The following is a 19421-nucleotide window of genomic DNA, read 5'->3' on the forward strand; positions in this document are numbered from 1 at the left end:
ATTTATACAGCTGTGCAAAGAAAAAATCTGGAAATGAAGTCGTATTAAGTTTGCAGAGGTGTTGATTGAGAAAAGAATAGAAGATAATTCAGTATGCAGATTTTCAGGTTAGTGCGTTACATACTTTGATACAATATGATTATACTTTACACCTATGATTAAATTGTGTTGAGAGTTCAGCAATTTTACTAAGAGCTTACAACCAACATTTATGCAAAAAAACTCTTAAATCACCATGTCTTCGCTGTGGAGTTGTTGCATGTTAGAGGTGAAAATGTAATCTGTTTAACTTATTTGCACTATTATGTTGGATCCATTCGAAGATCATTTGCCTAAAAACTATAACAGCAAAATTTCAACCTATCAATATTAAATTGTTACTGTTGCTTTTGTCCAAGTCTTTCTTTTTATAAACAATATAGAATCAAAGCATCCCTGCAGTGTGGAAACAGGCCCTTCGGCCAATCAATTCCTGATGAAGGGCTTTTGCCTGAAATATCGATTTTCCTGCTCCTCAGATTCTGCCTGACCTGCCGTGTTTTTCCAGCACCACTCTGATCTAAACCTTCAGCCAATCAAGTCCACACCGACCCTCCAAAGAGTAACCTATCCAGACCTGTTCTCCCTACCCTATATTTAGCCCTGACTAATGTACCTAACCTACACAACCGTGAACACTATGGACAATTTAGAATGACCAATTCACCTGACCTGCACATCTTTGGACTGTGAGAGGAAGCTGGAGCACCCAGAGGAAACCCACGCAGACACAGGGAGAATGTGCAAACTCCACACAGACAGTTGCCTGAGGCTGGAATCGAACCCAGGTCCCTGGCACTGTCAAGCAGCAGTGCTAACCACATCATGTCTGCAATCAGCTCACCAGAATGATATAGTTAAATTATACTCAGTTGTATAATAAATACTCTTGAAACTGCCTCTGAATTGGACATGGCCCAATGTGGAAGATGGGCTGGATATTGGGGTGTATGTTTGTGCATCTGTATGTGTGTGGTGAGGAAGGAGCAAAATGGATATGGGGGGTTGGGGAATCTGAGGGGTATGAATTCATTTTTGTGAATATTACCACTTACTGGTAATTCAAGTAAACCGTTGTCATATTTGCCAGTTTTGCAGCAGTCTATAAACAGTGCATGACAATAAAGATTCCAAAGTTTAGGAAGAAAAATAATATCTTAGCCAAACTGATGTGTCATCACCTGTCCCAATTTGAAACAAAAACATAAATGACACATGCATGCTCTTCATAAGATTTAAGCTCCTGCTTAAAGGAAAAAACAATGTAAATGCTATGCCATTGTTCATTCAACCAACCAACATAATCATTTAAAATGTACTTATGCAACAAAATACCATTGTTTTCTCAATAAGTTATATTTGCAAATTCTTAGATTAAAGAAAAAGCACAAGCACATTTTGTAATGAGTAAAATTAACCAGTTAACTTAACTTGTTTCCTTCAGATACTAGAAAGCATCCATGGAAAGACAGCAAGCTAATGTCTTGAGTCTGGATGGCTTTGATGAAGAGTCATCTAGACTCGAAACATTAGCTTGCTCTCTCTCTCAATGGATGCTGTGATCTCCAGCATTTTATGTTTTCAGTCAACTTGTTTTCTTACTGTTTTTGAAGTAAAATTATCTCAAAAGTCTGGATTTTTACAAGATATTTTTGAAAATAGTAAATGGAATTTTACACAAGTGTGTGTATCAGATGGTAAAATGTCAACCCAATTCAAAAAAAGTACTTTGTTGCGTTAATGTTGCACTTTGCATGTGCATATAAGTTATCTCACAGAACATGTGCTACTCACTCCTAGTTGGCCTAGTTGTACTGCTGTTTCTTTGCATTTTCACATAACATGGTTTTGCACTATGAAAACGAAGAAATGCTTTTAACAGAATTAATTTAAATACCGTGAAGTCAGAAAACAAAGGTGCAAGTGAATTGTGAATTTACAACTCAGGCAACAGAACTTTCATTTCACATATTGCATGCATGACAAAGGTGACCATTTCAATGGAATCATGCATCTGCAAAGTCGTGTTTTGTTCAATATGAAAAAGTCTGCACTATGAGATATTTGATCTCTCTGGTACTACATTCCCATTCTTGTGTGAATAATAATTTTCCTTTTAAATCTACAACATGCAGTTATGAAAAACTGATATGTTTTCAGACTGAGAGAATATGTTTGCAAAGACTGCAGTTTCTGATTTGGTTAGTTGAGCAGTAATTGTAAAAAAAAATTCATCTGACTCTGAAATATTTTCAAATTTGTGTTCATTTTCCAAATACTAAACTTCAGATCAATCCATGGGCAATGTTTTCTTGCACTTCATTGCAACTATGGAGTTGCAAAAATTCAATTTACTATTTTCTCTACACCTCAGAAGAATTTTTTACCCTCCCTTTACCCTGAGGAAAGAGTTTTTCACAGGTTCTTACTATGCAATAGTTAACAGGCACTTGCAATGTCTTACATCATGGCACAGCACAACAGCACAATGGAGTCTTTGACAGCATTTGCTCAGTTCTAATTCATCGATAAACTTATTTGAGAAATAAACAAATAAGTTTCTACCTTCTAAATTGCTTTGATTTGTGATTGGAATATTTCATATCAATTGAGTAGCAGCTTGGAGGTTTCCAAGAGTTTATAATCTATTCTATTGTGCACGTACCTTGGTAGAGTTTGACAAATGTTGCCTGTGGGATCTCTACAGGTTCTGGTGCATGGGTTGGTGCATGTCTCATATTGCCACTCACAAGTAGAATGAGCTGGAGACAATATCTTTGCATCTGTTTAATGCACAAGTGAAATTAGTATTTCATTCAGGAGTTATAATGACATACAAATATTACACAGAAAATACCTGCATCAATCATCTTTAATAAACATTGCTTGCCCAACATTCATGAAGGTTCACACTCAAATTCCAGTGCAAGTTTTTTTACAAAAGTACAAATACACTTAGTTGTAAGGGGCAGAAATCGTCCCAGAAGCATAAAATATTTTAGTCAGACTGTTTGGAGCCTCACAACTAACCTTTACATTCATTAAATAGATAATGTATTTAGACATCTTTCTGTTTTCCCTATAGAGTTAATTACTAAATTGCTTTGTTACATTCTGCTTTCATATTCCTCTATTCCACATGCCTATATTATTTTTGTTAGTTCTGTGTGTATGTCTCTCTCTCTCTCTCAACTTGGGGTCTTCTCAAGCCTTTCAATACTGGTCTCTCCCAACACTGTGTCTTTGATGGAACATCCTTGAGTTGTTTAGCTCTACTCTTCCCTTCTGCCTAGAAACTTCCTTTCATTATGATAAATTTGATGGGAGAAACATAGGGCTGAATTTTCCCAGCCTCCAAATGATGTTAGAACGGATAAGACAGCTCGGAAAATGTGGCAAGAATGTAAAACTAGATTCACACCTGTATGAAAAGAAAATTCAATTTTCCAAGAGAGGTTTCAATGGTTAGATGATACCATAAGATATGAAAACAGAATTAAACCATTTGGCCCATGGAGTCTGTTCTACCATTTGATCATGGCTAATATGTTTCTCAACTCCATTCTCATCTCTTCTCCCTCCAATCTGTGATTGCCTTACTAATCAAGAACTTTTCTATCTCTATCTTAAATATTTATAGCCCTCCACAGATTCACCACCCTCTAGTTGATGAATTTCTCCTCACCTCAGTTCTAAAGGGTCAGCCCTTCACTCTGAGGTTGTGTCCTCAAGACCGACCATTGGAAACCTTTTCTCCATGTCTGCTGTATCTAGGCTTTCCCAGTATTCTGTAATTTTCAATGAGATACTCACTCATCCTTCTCAACTCCATCAAGTACAGACCCAGATTCCTCAACTGCTCCTCATATAACAAGACCTTCATGTATGAAGATGTGGGTGTATTGTACCTTTAAGAGAGGGAACTTTAAGGTGAACTTAGATTAAAGTTATCAGTATGTTCGGGTAATGTGTTTAAGGAATAGAAAAAGGTATACATCTTTTCATTATGATGGTTCATTTTTTCTTATTGGGGGGAGGTGTTATGAAGATGTGGGTGTACTGTATCTTAAAGAGAGTTAAAAGCTAACAGAACTACCTGACACAGCACCAAGTGTTCTGAACAAGATATAATGTAACATTTAGCCAAACAATTTGATTAGCTGGTTGCCCAGAGATGACAAAACAAATTTGAATTAGGCCAATCAGGTTAAATTATACCCCAAAAAATACCAAACTCCAAATAAGTTTGAATTTAGTATATTGACAATCTTAAAAGCCAATCACACAATCTGATGCTTTGGGGATATAAGACCGGAGAAGATTGAACAGCTGGGGGGAGAACTGCAAAGCCACCAGCATCTATAGACTGCCTGGAGAATAGCTCTCTTAAAGGTACCTTTATTGATCAGTAACCTGTGAAACAGAAATCGCTAAGAAGAAGAAAAGAAGATCATGGAAGGTATAAGAGAAGATACGACATCTGGCTGGTTTTGAAAATTTGAATTTTTGGTCAATCTTAATTGGGGGTTTTATCAGACTAGTATAATAGAAGGGGAAGGTAAAATATAGGCTAGAGGAAGGAATTGTAAATAGTTGTTAGTTAATTATTCTCTGTTATACTTTAAGAAATAAAGTTGTTAATTTTTACTTTAAATCGTTCTTGGCCTCTCGAATTTTCACAGATTACTGCACAGGATAAATCTTTTCTGTGTCGCTGGTTAAATTAAGCAGAAGGGTTTACCCCCTGTCGTAACATTCATCACCAGGATTATTCTTGTAAACCTCTTCTAAATCCTCTTCAAGGGCAGCAAATCCTCCTCTACATATGGAGCCCAAAGCCACTCACAATATTCCAAACGTGGTTTGACCAGAACCTTCAGCCCCAGCAAGTACATCTCTGTTCTTGTACTCGTGTGCTCTTGAAATGAATGCTAACATTACATTTGCCTTAAAGCTGCATGTTAACTTTTAGAGAATCCTGAATTAGGATTCCCCTAAATCTCTTTGTGCTTCAGATTTCTGAACTCCACTAGTCACCAGCTGGCATCCCAAAAAAGACAACTTTATCCCTACTCTCTGCCTTCTGCCAGTCAACCAATCTTCTTTGCTGACAATACCTTGCCTCGAATAGCATGGACTCTTATCTTATTTAGCAGCCTCCTGTGTGGCACTTGTCAAAGGCCTTGTATAAATCTAAACACACTACGTCCATTTTGTCTAACTTACTCATTACCTTCTCAAAGAATTCTAACAGATTGTCAGGCCTGATCTCCCCTTGGTGAAGCCATGCTGCCTCAGCCCTATATTACCATGCACTTCCAAGTACTCTGCAATCTCACCCTCAATAATGAACTCTAAAATCTTACTAACATCTGAGGTCAGGTTCACCAGCCTATAATTTCCCATCTTCTGCCTTGTCTCCCTTCTTAAACAGGGGTACTTCATTAGCCATTTCCAGTCCTCTGGAATGCCTCCACAATCTCCTCAGCTACCTTCTTCAGAGCCCTGGAGGTATAGTCCATCGTGTCTGGGTGATTTATCCACCTTCGGATCTTTCAGCTTCTCCAGCATCTTTTCTTTAATGATGGCCACGACACTTACCTCGAAGTTCTAATATGCTGCTCATGTCTTCCACCCTCAAGACTGATTTCCCCACTATTTATTTGTTCCCCATTACTACTTCTCCAGCCTCAACAGCACTATGTGACAGGAGAGTATGAAGCAAGCACACAAACTGTGATTCAAATAAGTGGCCATGTCTGAAAGTCCTCAGTCAAGGGTCACTATGGTCAGTCAGGGCATTTGGCACAGTAAGGCAGGGGCATGTTCTGAATTCAGTCCAGGGGTTTGGACATCAATGGTTTTCTACATGAAGCATTCAGGGTCAGGAGTTACGTACCACAGAAGTCCAGGGATGGGCTACAGTCAATCCTTCAATTCAACTGTGACCAGTCCAGGGATTAAAGGGTAAGACATTCAGGGAGCTATACAGATATTGGTGAGGGTTAGGTCAGTCATCAGTTGGGGCTGTCATTTCACATTGGTCAGATAGGTTGGCCCAGGTCAGTCCTTGGAGTCTGTTCACTGAAAGTCAAGAGGAGTTGTCAAGGGCAATTGCAGTTGTTGGGAAGTTGGACAAGTCATTTGTGGGGAATGGAGGCAGCATGCTCGGATGCAGAGAGGACAGTCATTGTGAAATTAAAAATATAAGCATGGGAGTGACACAGCATTGGAAGGGACAAATTACATTCTGGGAAAGGAGGTCATGGATGGTCACAACCACACTGATGGTGGACAGTATATCACAGTGCTTGGCATTATTCACTGAACTCACCTATAGCTTAGCTAAGAGGAGAAATGAGAAGTTGAAATGAAACGTTAAATAAGAGGGTTGGGTGGAAATATGATTAGGCACAAATTCAATAGAGTTGATAGGGAGGGAAAAGCAAAAAGGAAGATAAAGATATTTTTGGAGTGGGGCAGGGGATTCTCCTAGACTGAGAGGCTGAGTCTGTGATTCACTGTATGAAATGCTACCTTTGTTGCTTCTGGTCCTCAGCTGAACCTTATGTGGACAAAACAAATGAGGGGACTGTACTCATTTGGAGGTAGTGTCTCCACCTCTGAGCCAGAAGACCTGGGTTAAAGTCCCACCTGCTCCAGAGATGTATAATAATATCCCTGAACATGTTGCTTTAAAAATATCGACAATAGAAATTTTAAAAAGGCTGCTGGCATACTCAAAGTGGGTAAAGTGGGGGTGGGAGGTGTGGAAGTGGTGGGTGAGCTGAGAAATCTCAGTCCTCCTAAAACACATACAATCTCCTATTGTATATGTGCCACATGATTGTGCCATTGGTAGAAGATGCTGCATATAACAGTGGGAGGGGTAGGCCATGAGCCTTGATGGGAGTTGGATATAGTGGCAGAGTTAGAGTGAGAGAGAGGTGGCAGAGAAAAGCTGGTGACATTTACCCTTGTGAGCTCAGAAAGTTATTAATCTTAATGCTGAGTGCTCTTCCAGATGATGAACCATTCGTTGTAGCAAATGGAGTTAAATGGGTTGATTGCTAGCACCAAGCCTCTGAAGACCCTTTTTGTCCATCGTGTGCTCTCTGATACCTTGCATGTTCCCAGCATTGAAATCAGTTATCACATGGATGGGCGCCATTCAAACAGAAATTAATCCAGGCAAAAACTAACATCTTCAAATAATTCGCCACTTCCTGTTTGCTGGTGATTGCGCAGAAGATGATGGTTCAGAGCTGAACATGCAACACAATGTTAACTTGTGATAGCTTTAGCTTTATGATCAGCTTGAAAAAAATGGAAGTGATATACCAACTTGCTCCAGGAAAGTTGTATCTCAAAGCTCAACCTGTCAGAAGGTTCATTTTTCTTGGCAGTACACTGAAGCATCTAGATTGATGATGAGACACAAGCAAGAATTGCTGAAGAAACTACAGCCTTTTTTTCGGCAGATGTCTAACTTCAGTCTGAGGGGGTAGGAAAGAAGGTCTTCTGACCAAACTGAAATGTATAGGGTCATGGTCCTGCCTACACTGTTCTATATGAGAGACTTGGATTATACAGCCAGATGATGACAAGCAGCAAAGGTGCTGAGGTGAGCTGGCATGCCAAGTTTCCAAATGAAACTGAGACATTTGAAACTGACTTGGTCTGATCATACAGTCAGAATGCCTGAGATGTGCTACCAAAGCAAATCTTCTGTAGACACCAAATTCTGGTGAACACGCATATATGGTTAAACCTAAAACACAATTGCTCCTTCTGAATCTTCATTTCATTGGAACTGTGTCAATAGATTCGACATTCAAGTTCTTAAAGGATATGAACTTGCAGGATTTACCGATTTGTTGCCCATTAAATACATTTGAAAAGTGTAGAATTGCTGCTTTCAGGAGTATATTAATTTTCAACTGTACTTTGTGTCCTAATTATTATTGAACCACCTCTGCAGCACTGAAATTTTACCTTTATAAATGTGAAATCTCATTCTCATTACAGCTGGAGATTTTTTCTTAATATTCTCTTTCATTCTTTTTTAATCTTTCTCTCTAAATCCCAATTTTCTTCCTGTACCTTAGATATCCTAATTTGGATTCCCCGCTTTGGACTCTGCTGCCATAGTGAGGATATTTGATCTGTTTAGCAAAGTATGTTGTTGCTTGCCCAGCTCAGATACGTCGTAGATTTCATAGACAGGGTGCATGCTGTGCTGGATCTTGTGTAACCTTAAATTGCTACTCAATTGCCTACAATAAAGTCTGTGGGGATCTATAACTGAAAGGAACAGCGCAAGCCTTCCTTCTGCTACTGACCATCGCATTTGCTAAGAGAATGATACATCATGAATGAAACCATTCAGCTCAAAATGTTTATGCTAGCTCACACCCCTGCTTGTTTCTCATGGCCCTCTGTAAGCTTTTTAATCATTCATGTATTTCTCTTTTGGATGGTACTCTTCAATTGGCTCAAAACACTCCTTTCAGTCGTGAATTCCAGAACAACTTGCTGTATTTATTTTAGAAGTTACTTCAAGGTACTTTGGACAGTCCTTAAATCTGTGAAGTAGTTTACCATGGGTGACAAAAGAAGTTCTCCTTATTTACTCTATCAAACTCCTTCAAGATCTTGATCAACTCTATCAAATCTCCTGATAACCTTCTTAGTGTAAAAGGAACAAACCCAACCTCTCCTGTCTGTCCACTAGTTGAAGTTCCTCATACCTGGTACCAATCCAGCAAATCTCTTCTCTATTATCTCCAACGTGATGACATCCTTGCTATAGTTAGGTATAAAAACTGAACACAAGAATTGAACTGAGGCATTAACATCAAACACTTCAAATTAACAACTGGTCAGGGGAATGGACTGTAACTACATTTTCTTTTTCAAATTCTTGTGTCATGTTGCTCTAAAATTAGCTCTGGATCTGAAATATTCAGTTTTTATTTAATGAACTGTGTTTCAATGTATTCTTGTTTTAAATCAGTGACCCAGGATTAATGTTCAGCATGAGATTCCACAGCTGGGGTGTGGAGATATTTATCTGAAATCATGCAACAGTGAAAACGAGCAACACCTGTCAAAAAACAGCTCTTATTCCATACATATAATCAAGTCTATTTTATACATCTCTTTCATTAATTCAGAATAAGTTTTAAGCTATACAAGCCATAGAATACAAGTTCACAACCATACTCTGACAAAAAGAGAAATCATGAATGCCAGAATTCTGAAATAAAAATCAACAAGTGAGAAATATGAAGGTCAATTATGATCTGAATGCGAAAGAAGAATTATAATTTTGGAACTGCCACTTCATTAGAACTCTTGGTTGCATTGTGTAGCTATGTTGTCCTTAACGAGATCATAGTGTATGTTTATATATGACAAATTGTTGCTCACCAGCCAAGTATATTGTGAAAAGGCAAAGAACAATTGATCATGACTTTGCACCACATTTATTTTGGTTAGATATCCATATTATTTTTCAAAAGTAATATGGTGCAATCAAGGGGACTAGTGGTATTATCCAGGGATTCAGGTTCAAATCCTGCCATGGCAGATGGTGGAATTTGAATTTAATAAAAAAAAGTCTGGAATTTAGAGTCTAATGATGACCATGAATCCATTGTTGGAAAATCCCACCTGGTTTACTCATACCCTTTGGGGAAGGAAACCACCATTCTTACCAAGTCGAGCCTACATTTTAAAGAATTGCTATAATGTGGAAGCAGGCCATTTGAGGCCACACCAACCCTCCAAAGGCCATCTCCCCCCAACACTCACTACCGCCTACCCTATCCCTGTAACCCCACATCTTCCATGGCTAATCGGCCTAGCCTGCACATCACTGGACATTATGGTCAAATTAACATGGCCAATCCACATAACGTGCACATTTCTGGACTGTGGAAGGAAATTAGAGCACCTGGAGGAAACCCACACAGACATAGGGAAAAAGTGCAAACTCCACACAGACAGTCACCCATGGGTGGAATTGAACCCGGGTATCTGGCACTGCAAGGCAACTGTGCATACCACTGAGCCACCATGCCTGACATGTAACTCCAGGCCCACAGCAATTGCCTCTGACCAATTGGAGATGGGCAATAAATGCTGGCCTAGCCAGGAACACCCTCATCCTGTGAATGAATAAAAAAAAAGTGCAAAATTACTAATCAAAATAATATTGACATTAGCTTTAACATTGGGAGGAATTGTCAACTTGTCCTGAAGACAGAATCAACCAGCTCAGAACTTCTTTTGTCACACATAGAAAGCTGGAGGATCAGCCATCCCAATCTGCAACACATTCGAAGTGTGGAGATTGCTCAACAGCAGAAGAGTTTTGTTTTTATAATACTGTGAAATTAGCTCACATCATTAGTTTGGAAGTTTTGCTGTTGTGTTATCAATAATTTGTCTCACTGGTTATAAGTCTATTAAAGTCCATTGCTGAGATTTCTACCAGAGTGAACAAACACTTAAGGATAGCTGGAAGCTGGAAAATCGTTGACAACAGATATGCTAATATAGATTAGGTAATGTAATACATTCTGAAGCAAAATAATCAATACACTTGTTCTATCAGAGAAAACACATAAATATTAAGAATATAGTTAAAAATCTATAAGAAACAAATGTCAGTGTGTTCTAGTTTCATAGATTTCAAGATTACAAACATTCCCCATATCATTTATATTGCTGTGAGACAGGATGTTTTGTGGAAGATGAAGGGAAGAAGAATGGGAGAGATAGGCATATCTGTCACTAACTTCTCACCATGTTATGTTGAAGCTATATTCTTCCATATGTCATTACTGTCATTGGACAGACCCTAACTCAAGTATCACATGAAATTCTTCAATTATGAGTGAAAACTAGCACAGGTGATTTGCTGGTGTCTTTCAGAATGCCTTCTCCTAAGTGAGCTATAACTAGAGTAAGGAGTCCCACCTACTCTTCACAACAGATGTGGCCTCCTGTACCCATCTTAGACTTAAGGCTTAGAAGTCCCATTTTCTCATGCTGAAATGTGTTGACCTGATGGCTAAAGAAAACCTTTAAAACTCAAGTGTGACCACTATTACTCATTCATCGATTGCTCTGTCCAGACAGATGTCAGACCCCAACAGCTGGACTGTCTGGAACTGAACTCATTGCCTTCCAATTCCTACTTGTTTGGAAGTCCTACCATATGGCAAAGGCTTGCTCCATTCTTTCATACATGCTAGATCAATGTATTCAATCTATTGATTGAAATTTTTATTTGAACAAACCTTATAAGATTTTATAAATATTGATAAAGATTTATAAATATTTCATAGAATTCATCATTTACGGCTTTATTCTCACTGCCAGTTCCATAGAATCCCTACAATGTGAAAACAGGCCATTCAGCCCAACAAGTCAACACCAACCCTCCAAAGAGCATCCCACTCTGACCCATTTCCCTACTGTACCCCTGTAATCCTGCATTTCCCATGGCTAACCCACCTAACCTACACATCTCTGAACACTATGGGTAATTTTAGCATGGCCAATCCACCTAACCTGCACATCTTTGGAATGTGGGAGGAAACTGGAGCATACAGGCATGGAGAGAACATGCAAAAATCACACAGTCGCTCAGGGGTGGAATCGATCCCAGGTCCCTGGCACTGTGAGGCAACAGTGCTAACCACTGAGCCACCATGCCATCCAATATCAGCCTAATGATTGTATTTTGGCAGTTTTAATTTCTTTTTAAAAAATTCAAGCTTGTAAAATCAAATTTCTCAGTTAGTTTGTTCTAACTCTCTAAATAGAAAATAAAATGTCTATATCAAGAGGCAGTACTGAAATGAACTTGTTAAGCTAACAATGCCACAAATGTGTAAATTTATGCATCTATCAGTGGAGCTGACAAGTCAGGTTTTCAGGTCCATGATTTAGAATGATTTAATGCTTTTTAATAGAGATTTAATTATCGGAGGGCTGTCTGTAACAACTGTTGTCAGGGAGGGAGATCTCATTGCAATCAGGCAGTCAACATGGTTTTCTGAAAGGGAAATCACATTTGACTAACTTCAAGTTCTTTCTTAAAGTAACAAACAATATGGATTTTGGGGACCTGAGGAAGCAGTGTACTTTGATTTCCAGAGAGCATTTTGCTGGTGTTGCATAATTAGGTAACATTAACTTGGATAGAGAATTGATTACCTAACAGGAAATAGAATAGCCATAAATGGGCCTTTATCTGATCGGTAGATTAAAAAGCAAAGGGATCAGTAGGAGGATCTGTGCTGAGGTCTCAAATATTTACAATCTATATCAATGTAAACTAAAGTACAATGCACAAAATTTGAAGAGATATTGAGTTATTTGCTGAGAGTGGACTCCCGGCATCTCAGAGAAAATATGGACAGACAGCATGCTTCTGCTTGGTTGGCTCAGCTTGCTTAACTTTTAGCAATGGGCCTTTAATTGTCATAATGTCAAGCTTCCATCCATCTTATAGCGATACTAGATAATTGGAGACCAGCTAGTCTGCTATACCAGCAGAGCTACCAGGAGCAGTGACCAATACTGGTATTGCAGCTGAGGCAAGGAAGAAGCAATGAGCAGTGAACCCAGACCTCCAAGGATTTCAGGTAAGGAAGAAAGACCCAGTTTTGGTCAGGGCAGTGGGGTGGGTGGACATGAGACTGCAAACTGGGGATTTTCCAACTGGCACCTGAGACCTGAAATAGAGTAATAGCCCCTTTTAATGTCCCACCCTTCAGTGATGATGAACTGGTAGGCATAAACCTATTGGGCTGTATTAGATACAGGCCCTCCCCACTGTCTATTATATCTGAGTGGTGGTAGAATGAATACCTAAAGTGGTCATTAACTGCCCAGTTGATGAACAGCCCACCTGATGCCTCCTCTGCTACTTGTAAATTTGTGGTGGAAGCATTTGTGGCCAAGCTAGTGGAACAATGCCCTATTTGATGGTTTTGTCTGCCTTTCTTCCTACCTCCAAAAGGCCCATTATATCTAGTCCAATTCTTCTAAAAGATCATTCTGCAATTTCTTCCAATAATGGATAATATATAAAAGGTAATGCAATTAAAAACAGACTGGATAACTTAATTAACAATAAGTTAAAAAAAAAATTCATGTTAATAACATGTCCTATGATCCATGAGAGAAGAAACATTAACACATAATTAGAACACAAATAGTGCCATCTGCTGTCTGCAGCACTATATTGAGTTAATACAAGAAGACACAAACATGTTACTAACCTGTTGGCAGCAGATATTATCATGAGCCTCTGAATGTTAACAGTATAATAAGATAAAAATGACACTAAATAAACTGACCATTTGGTAAGCTTGAATCTTCACCAAACTTTGGTGTTATTCTTCCATTTAAATTTCCTGGCCTCGTGTTTCTGGTTGGTTGTGCTGAGTACTTGCCACATTTTGCTTAATTTTGTACTTTAAGCCAATACTACTATTGACATAGTGGGATACTGTGGAGTGCATCAGGCTGTGGGTGTCTGCAGAAACTCCATCCCTGAGGCTACTTACTCCATCTCTCTAAGTAAGGCTCTTCAACTCCTTATGTACCGGAACACGTCTGCAACATCGGGACATAGTAGGTTCTCAAATACAGCTTTTAGAGTAGGGACTTCTCATATGCTCATTCTAGACTGGTGTCTTCTCTTTTATTGATGTCAGGATTATGTAATGATTATCATGTATCACATCATACAACATCTACACAATTAGTCAACATTGTTTCAGTAGTTTACTTTTACTTACAAGTAATGGTTCTGTAACCATCAATATATTTATCATTAAAATTGTTTTAACTTTCTCCCCACTCCCTCCAGCAAAAACCTCACAGGATGAGAGGATTTGAAGCTCTGACTGAATGATTCCTGACATGGTTCAGTTGAGTTTAACACAAGGGTAAAGATGTTGTACTGTGTCCATAATTGTAACACTCTGTACTCCATCTAATGTTATATAATTATGGCTGTCTCATATTCAGTGATTAGCGTACTCAGTCTCACTTCGTGATTCAAGAAAGAACAATGCCTTTCTGTTCCTCTGGAATGTCCTTCAGGTTTTGACAGTATTACATCTCAGTTGATGTGTGTCTGTAATGACTGTGGCTTCTGATTTCTGTCTTTTCATTAGACATTCTGCCCTGGCTTTCATGTCTGCCTTGAAGATGCTTTCCTCTTCTCTCTACAAGAATCAGGCTCACTGCCTTTATTCCTGATGAAGGGCTTTTGCCCAAAACGTCGATTTCGAAGCTTACTTGGATGCTGCCTGAACTGCTGTGCTCTTCCAGCACCACTAATCCAGAATCTGGTTTCCAGCATCTGCAGTCATTGTTTTTACCTCATTGATTTTAACCCTACTGCGAATCCTCTTGCAAGGATGCCTGCCTTGAAGAAGTTTTCCTCCTCTCTCTACAAGAATCAGGTTCACTGCCTTTATTCCTGATGAAGGGCTTTTGCACGAAACGTCGATTTCGAAGCTACTTGGATGCTGCCTGAACTACTGTGCTCTTCCAGCACCACTAATCCAGTTTCATGTCTACAGTTGAACCATCTCTGCTGTTTCTTTGCTGCAGCTTTTCTATTATCATTTTACCTTATCATACTCTTGAGAGGTTACATTTGACTTGAGGTTGTGTTCTGAAATCAATTAATTCACTTTTAAACTTCTCTGTGAACAATTCCACTGTGAGTCAATTGTGTTGCTCTATAACCAAGTCTGGGTTCTTATGCATCATAAAATCAACAAGCTTAATTACACTTTCCATCTTCCAGTTCAACAGAGGATACAGTGGAGAATTTGTCACGTGGTTGATCCCTACCTCCAAAGTGAACTTCCTGAAATTATCATTAATGAATTGATAGAGATCTATTGTCTGATGTTATTTCTTCTGGAAAACTGCGTATCACAAAGATCAGTTTCAGTGCTGAGTCTCCTGTGATTGAGTCTTGCTGTTTCAATCCATCATCAATAATAATGGAATGGGACTAAACAAATCATCCCTCTAAAATGAAACAAATCCTTTGCTAGTCTTTCCCAAGGCCTTTCCAGACATCTTGACGAAATTGTTAAATAGAGAGGCATTTGGCTGTGTGTGTCACATGTTTATTGCAACAAAACACAATCCTGTGTGCTTTTCAAAATGCCTGGCCAACAGAGATTATCATATCTAAATAGCTAGACGTCCTTTGTGAAGCTTCTGTTGGATTTTTTGCACATTAATTTTGATATAAACATTCTACGGTTATCCACCAATATTATCAAATGTTCTTTCTGCCCATGTTACCTTTTTAGTACATGATTACTGGACTATATTTAGTCCCAATTTAGCAGTAAGAACAATCTAACCTTTGTGCATATTTTTTGAGCAATATAAATTTGTCTGTGTTTACCCTCAGTTGCCACTAAAATGTTGGTTCTAGCCACAGAATAAGATTTGTCACTTTCTACAAGATTAAGATATTCTTTCAGATTGATTCATTGGTCTCAAAAGTGTATCTGCCATTACATGTGTCATGCCTGGAACAAAGACTATACCAAAATTGCCTAAGCCTGAATCTTTGAACAAAAGGAACATTTTTGAGATTACTTACAATCCCAACAATGTTGCCAAAGGTCTGTAATTCATCCCAGCCTGAAATTTCAGGCCCATGAGGTGCTGAAAACCTTTCACATTCCCATAAAACTGCTCATGCGACCTCCTCTATGGTTGCTTCCTATGTTCAGTCTCCATCAAAACTCTCTACATAAATTAGACCAGTTTTTGTGTTCAATCAGTTTGCACTTAAATGAAGACTGTTCAAACTGCTTTGGATAATGCATCTGTGGGTACTATAGTGAATAAGCCTGAATTATAATGTACTAAAACATCAATTGAAAGTAACTTCTCTTTATTTTTTTTCAAAAGCAGCAATTTGTTCCTGACTCTAATACCATTGATTGGCTTTTTTTCAAAAGCTCTGTTATGTGTTGAGTAAGACTGGACAAACTGGGGACAAACTTTCCCATTTGATTTACCAAGCTTTAGAAGTTCTGTACATTATTCACTAACTTTGGGCTGAAAATTCCCTAATGGCTCTTACCGTCCTTATATTTACCATGTTACCTTGTTCTTGGATAATGTGCCCTCAGAATGTAATCATTGTTCTAGAGAATTAGCATTTTTCATATAATATAATGCTTGCATTCTGTGTTACCTTTAACACATTCTTAATTCTATGGCTGTGTTTTTTTTTCACTTTACTGTGCACTCAGATATCATCAGAAAGATACAGCAATAACCATGGGAGCTTTCAATCTAGATATAGATTGGAAAAAATCAGATAGACAAAGATAGCATAGATGAGGAGTTCATGGTAGATCTTAGGATACTTTCCTTGTACAGCACATTCTGGACCCAACCAGAGAGCAGGCTGTGTTAGACCCAGAGTTGCTCAGTGAGATTGGAATAATTATCGTCCACTTTCTGCTAGGTAGCAGCAATCAATTTTACATTCTATTTGACGGAAAACAAAGAGGGTCAAAGATTAGCATTTTAAGCTTAAATAAGGCCAATGATGTGGGCATAGAAGTACAGGTTAATGGATAGGTCAATAGAGATGCAATGGCAGATATTCAAGGAGATATTTCAGAATACACAAAAGAGATACATTACAATAAGGAAAAAAAACATTCTTAAGGGTGAACATGCTGTCTGTGATCAACTAACAAAAGGTGTCGTTGATAAAAAAACATAAAGGAAAATCATCTTATTATGCAAAGTTGTTTGACAAGTTAGAACATTTTTTCAGAATTTTTAACAAGAATAACCAAAACTTTAAGAGGGAAAATTGGAATACAGAGGAAAACTAGCTAGAAATAAAGCTAAACAGATATTAAGCATTTCTATAGCTATTTTAAAAAATGAGTTAATAAAGTGAATGTTGGTCCAATAGAAATTTAGTCTGGAAAATTAATTATGGAAAATAAGGAGATCGCAAATAAGTTTTGCATGTTACGATCAGCAACCTTAACTCTTTGTGTAAGGGTATCAGCCAGAACCAACTGTTTGCGTCCAATATGAAAAACCTGCTTTTTGCTAATTTTGACAAACCATCATTGATGGATGAAAAAGCATGAATTTCTCTTCTTACTCCTTTGTTTAATTGGGTAAGGTCCAAATACAATTTTGTTCTCCATTTCTCATGCGAACACGTGCAAGCACTGAGCACCACTGCATTAGTTCTGTCACTGGTTGAGATGTTCCTGCTTTCAGTGATGCTATCTAACTGGGATATTATTATGCCCATTTTGGGGAGGTGATGACCCAGTGGTATTATCACTCACTACTCATCTCAAGATCTAGTTTCTGGGGATCCAGGTTCATTCCTGATAAAGGGCTTTTGCTAGTAATGTCACTGTTCCTGCACCTTGGATGCCACCTGACCTGCTGTGCTTTTCCAGCACCACACTCTTGACCCAGGGTCAACCCTAGTATTGCAGGTGTTTTAAAAAAAAAACTTTGAATTTTCAAATTTCATAGGTTTAAGGTGAGAGGGGAAAAGTTTAAAGCTGTGTGAGGAAAGTTTTATTTTACACAAAGTGTGGTAGATGCCGGGGAAGTTGGTTGAAACAGATTATGATAGCATGCTGTCTGTCTGGATTGAAAGATTGGCTTGTGTGCTGAGTTTAAATTCTGTTTCAAACATCTGCACATTCATGATCTGATCCAGAATCTATTTTGACTTTCTTTGACCTCGTCAAGAAATATTGTCTTCAACTTTCTTCATGAATCTTTACTTTCTTTATATTAGTGACTTGAAGGAATGAAGTGAAGATACTGTAGCCAAATTTGCAGATGACAAAAATAGGTGGCAATGTAGGTTATAAGAGAGATACAGTTTACAGGGAGATATTGATAAGTTCAGTATGTGGGCAAAAAAGTTGGGAAACAGAGTGTAATGTGGGAAAATGAGAAGTTATTTTGGAAGGGAGAACAAAAGAACACAATATACTTAAGTGGAGAGAAATTGCAGAAAGCTGTAACATAAAGGGACTTGGAGGTACTTGTGCATGAAACACTAAGGTAACAAACAGCAGGTAATCAGGAAGGCATATGGAATATTGTCCCTTATTTCAAAGGTGATAGAGAATAAAAGGAAGGAAGTCTTACTGCAATTGTACAAGGTTCTGGTGAGCCCATATCTGGAGTACTAAGAGCAATTTTGATCCTCTTATTTAAGGCAAGATTTCATTTCATTGAGGGCAGTTCAGAGAGGATTCAATAGGATGACAGGAGCAATTACTGTAGATACTGTCCCTGAAAACAAAAATTTCTGGAAATCACAATGGGTCAGGCAGCTCTGATGAAGTGTCAACTAGACTTGAAATGTTTGCTTGCTGTCTCTCCAATGGATGCTGCCTGACCTGCGGTGATTTCTAGCATTTTTTTGTTTTCACTAGAATGATTTCTAGTGATTATTTTATGAGCAAAGACTAAACAGGTTGGAACTGTTTAGATAAATGAGAGATGATCTCATTAAAACATATAGAATATTTAAGGGGCTGGACAGGTAATATCATAGGAGAGTTGAGGGCCAGAGGGCATAAGCTTACAATAAAGGGCTGCCAATTGAAGACTGAAATGAGAAGGAATTTCTTCTCTGTAGGTTGGGAGCCTTTGGAACTCCCTGCCACAGAGAGTTGTATGGGCAGAGACTTTGTGCGTATTAAAGGCTAAGATAGATTCTTGATCATGAGGGGAATCAACCGTTACATGAAAATGCAGGAAAGTGAACGTGAGCAAAGTTGGATCAGCTATGATCCCATTGAATGACAGAGAAGACTCAAAGGGCCCAACGGCTACTCGTGTTCCTATTCTTTCTGGTCTCATGGTCTGAATTTTTTCTTTGTTGCCCGATTTTAATTTGTTTCAGAAATTGTCCTTTTGCAAAAACATTTTTAGTTTATGAACTAAAGTCAAAGATGTTAACCTATGATAGCTACGAAAGTTTTCCAATCAGCAACACTAATACCACTCAGTTCTCCCACTAGAGTTTTTGATGTGCTTGCAATTCTGATTGAGTCACATCTTGTACAATTTGGTATAGTCACTAATGTTATTTTCCAACCTTTTGGCATTTTGGTGGATTTCAGGATATTGATGTGATCTAGAGGCCTACCCATCTGACCATGTCAGAAGAACCCTCAATGTTTCCTTGCAATACTGACTATTTATTGGACCTGATTTCTGCCTGAGTATTGAATTGGATTGTCTTTTCCAACATTAAATCCTCCCTGAATTGAACAAATTCTGATAACTTCCCATCTATC

The 19421-nt window shown here is 38.4% G+C and overlaps 1 protein-coding gene across 1 annotated transcript in view; it reads right to left on the minus strand.

Moving 5' to 3' along the window:
• Positions 1–19421, minus strand: part of otog (otogelin) — a 214952-nt gene that overhangs the window by 66151 nt on the left and 129380 nt on the right. Inside the window, exon 32 of the mRNA XM_072592880.1 lies at positions 2705–2822. Coding sequence (XP_072448981.1) covers positions 2705–2822 — 118 coding nt within the window. The remainder of the gene's footprint in view (positions 1–2704; positions 2823–19421) is intronic.

The sequence above is a fragment of the Chiloscyllium punctatum genome, chromosome 22 (assembly GCF_047496795.1).
Source record: "Chiloscyllium punctatum isolate Juve2018m chromosome 22, sChiPun1.3, whole genome shotgun sequence".
Taxonomy (NCBI): domain Eukaryota; kingdom Metazoa; phylum Chordata; class Chondrichthyes; order Orectolobiformes; family Hemiscylliidae; genus Chiloscyllium; species Chiloscyllium punctatum.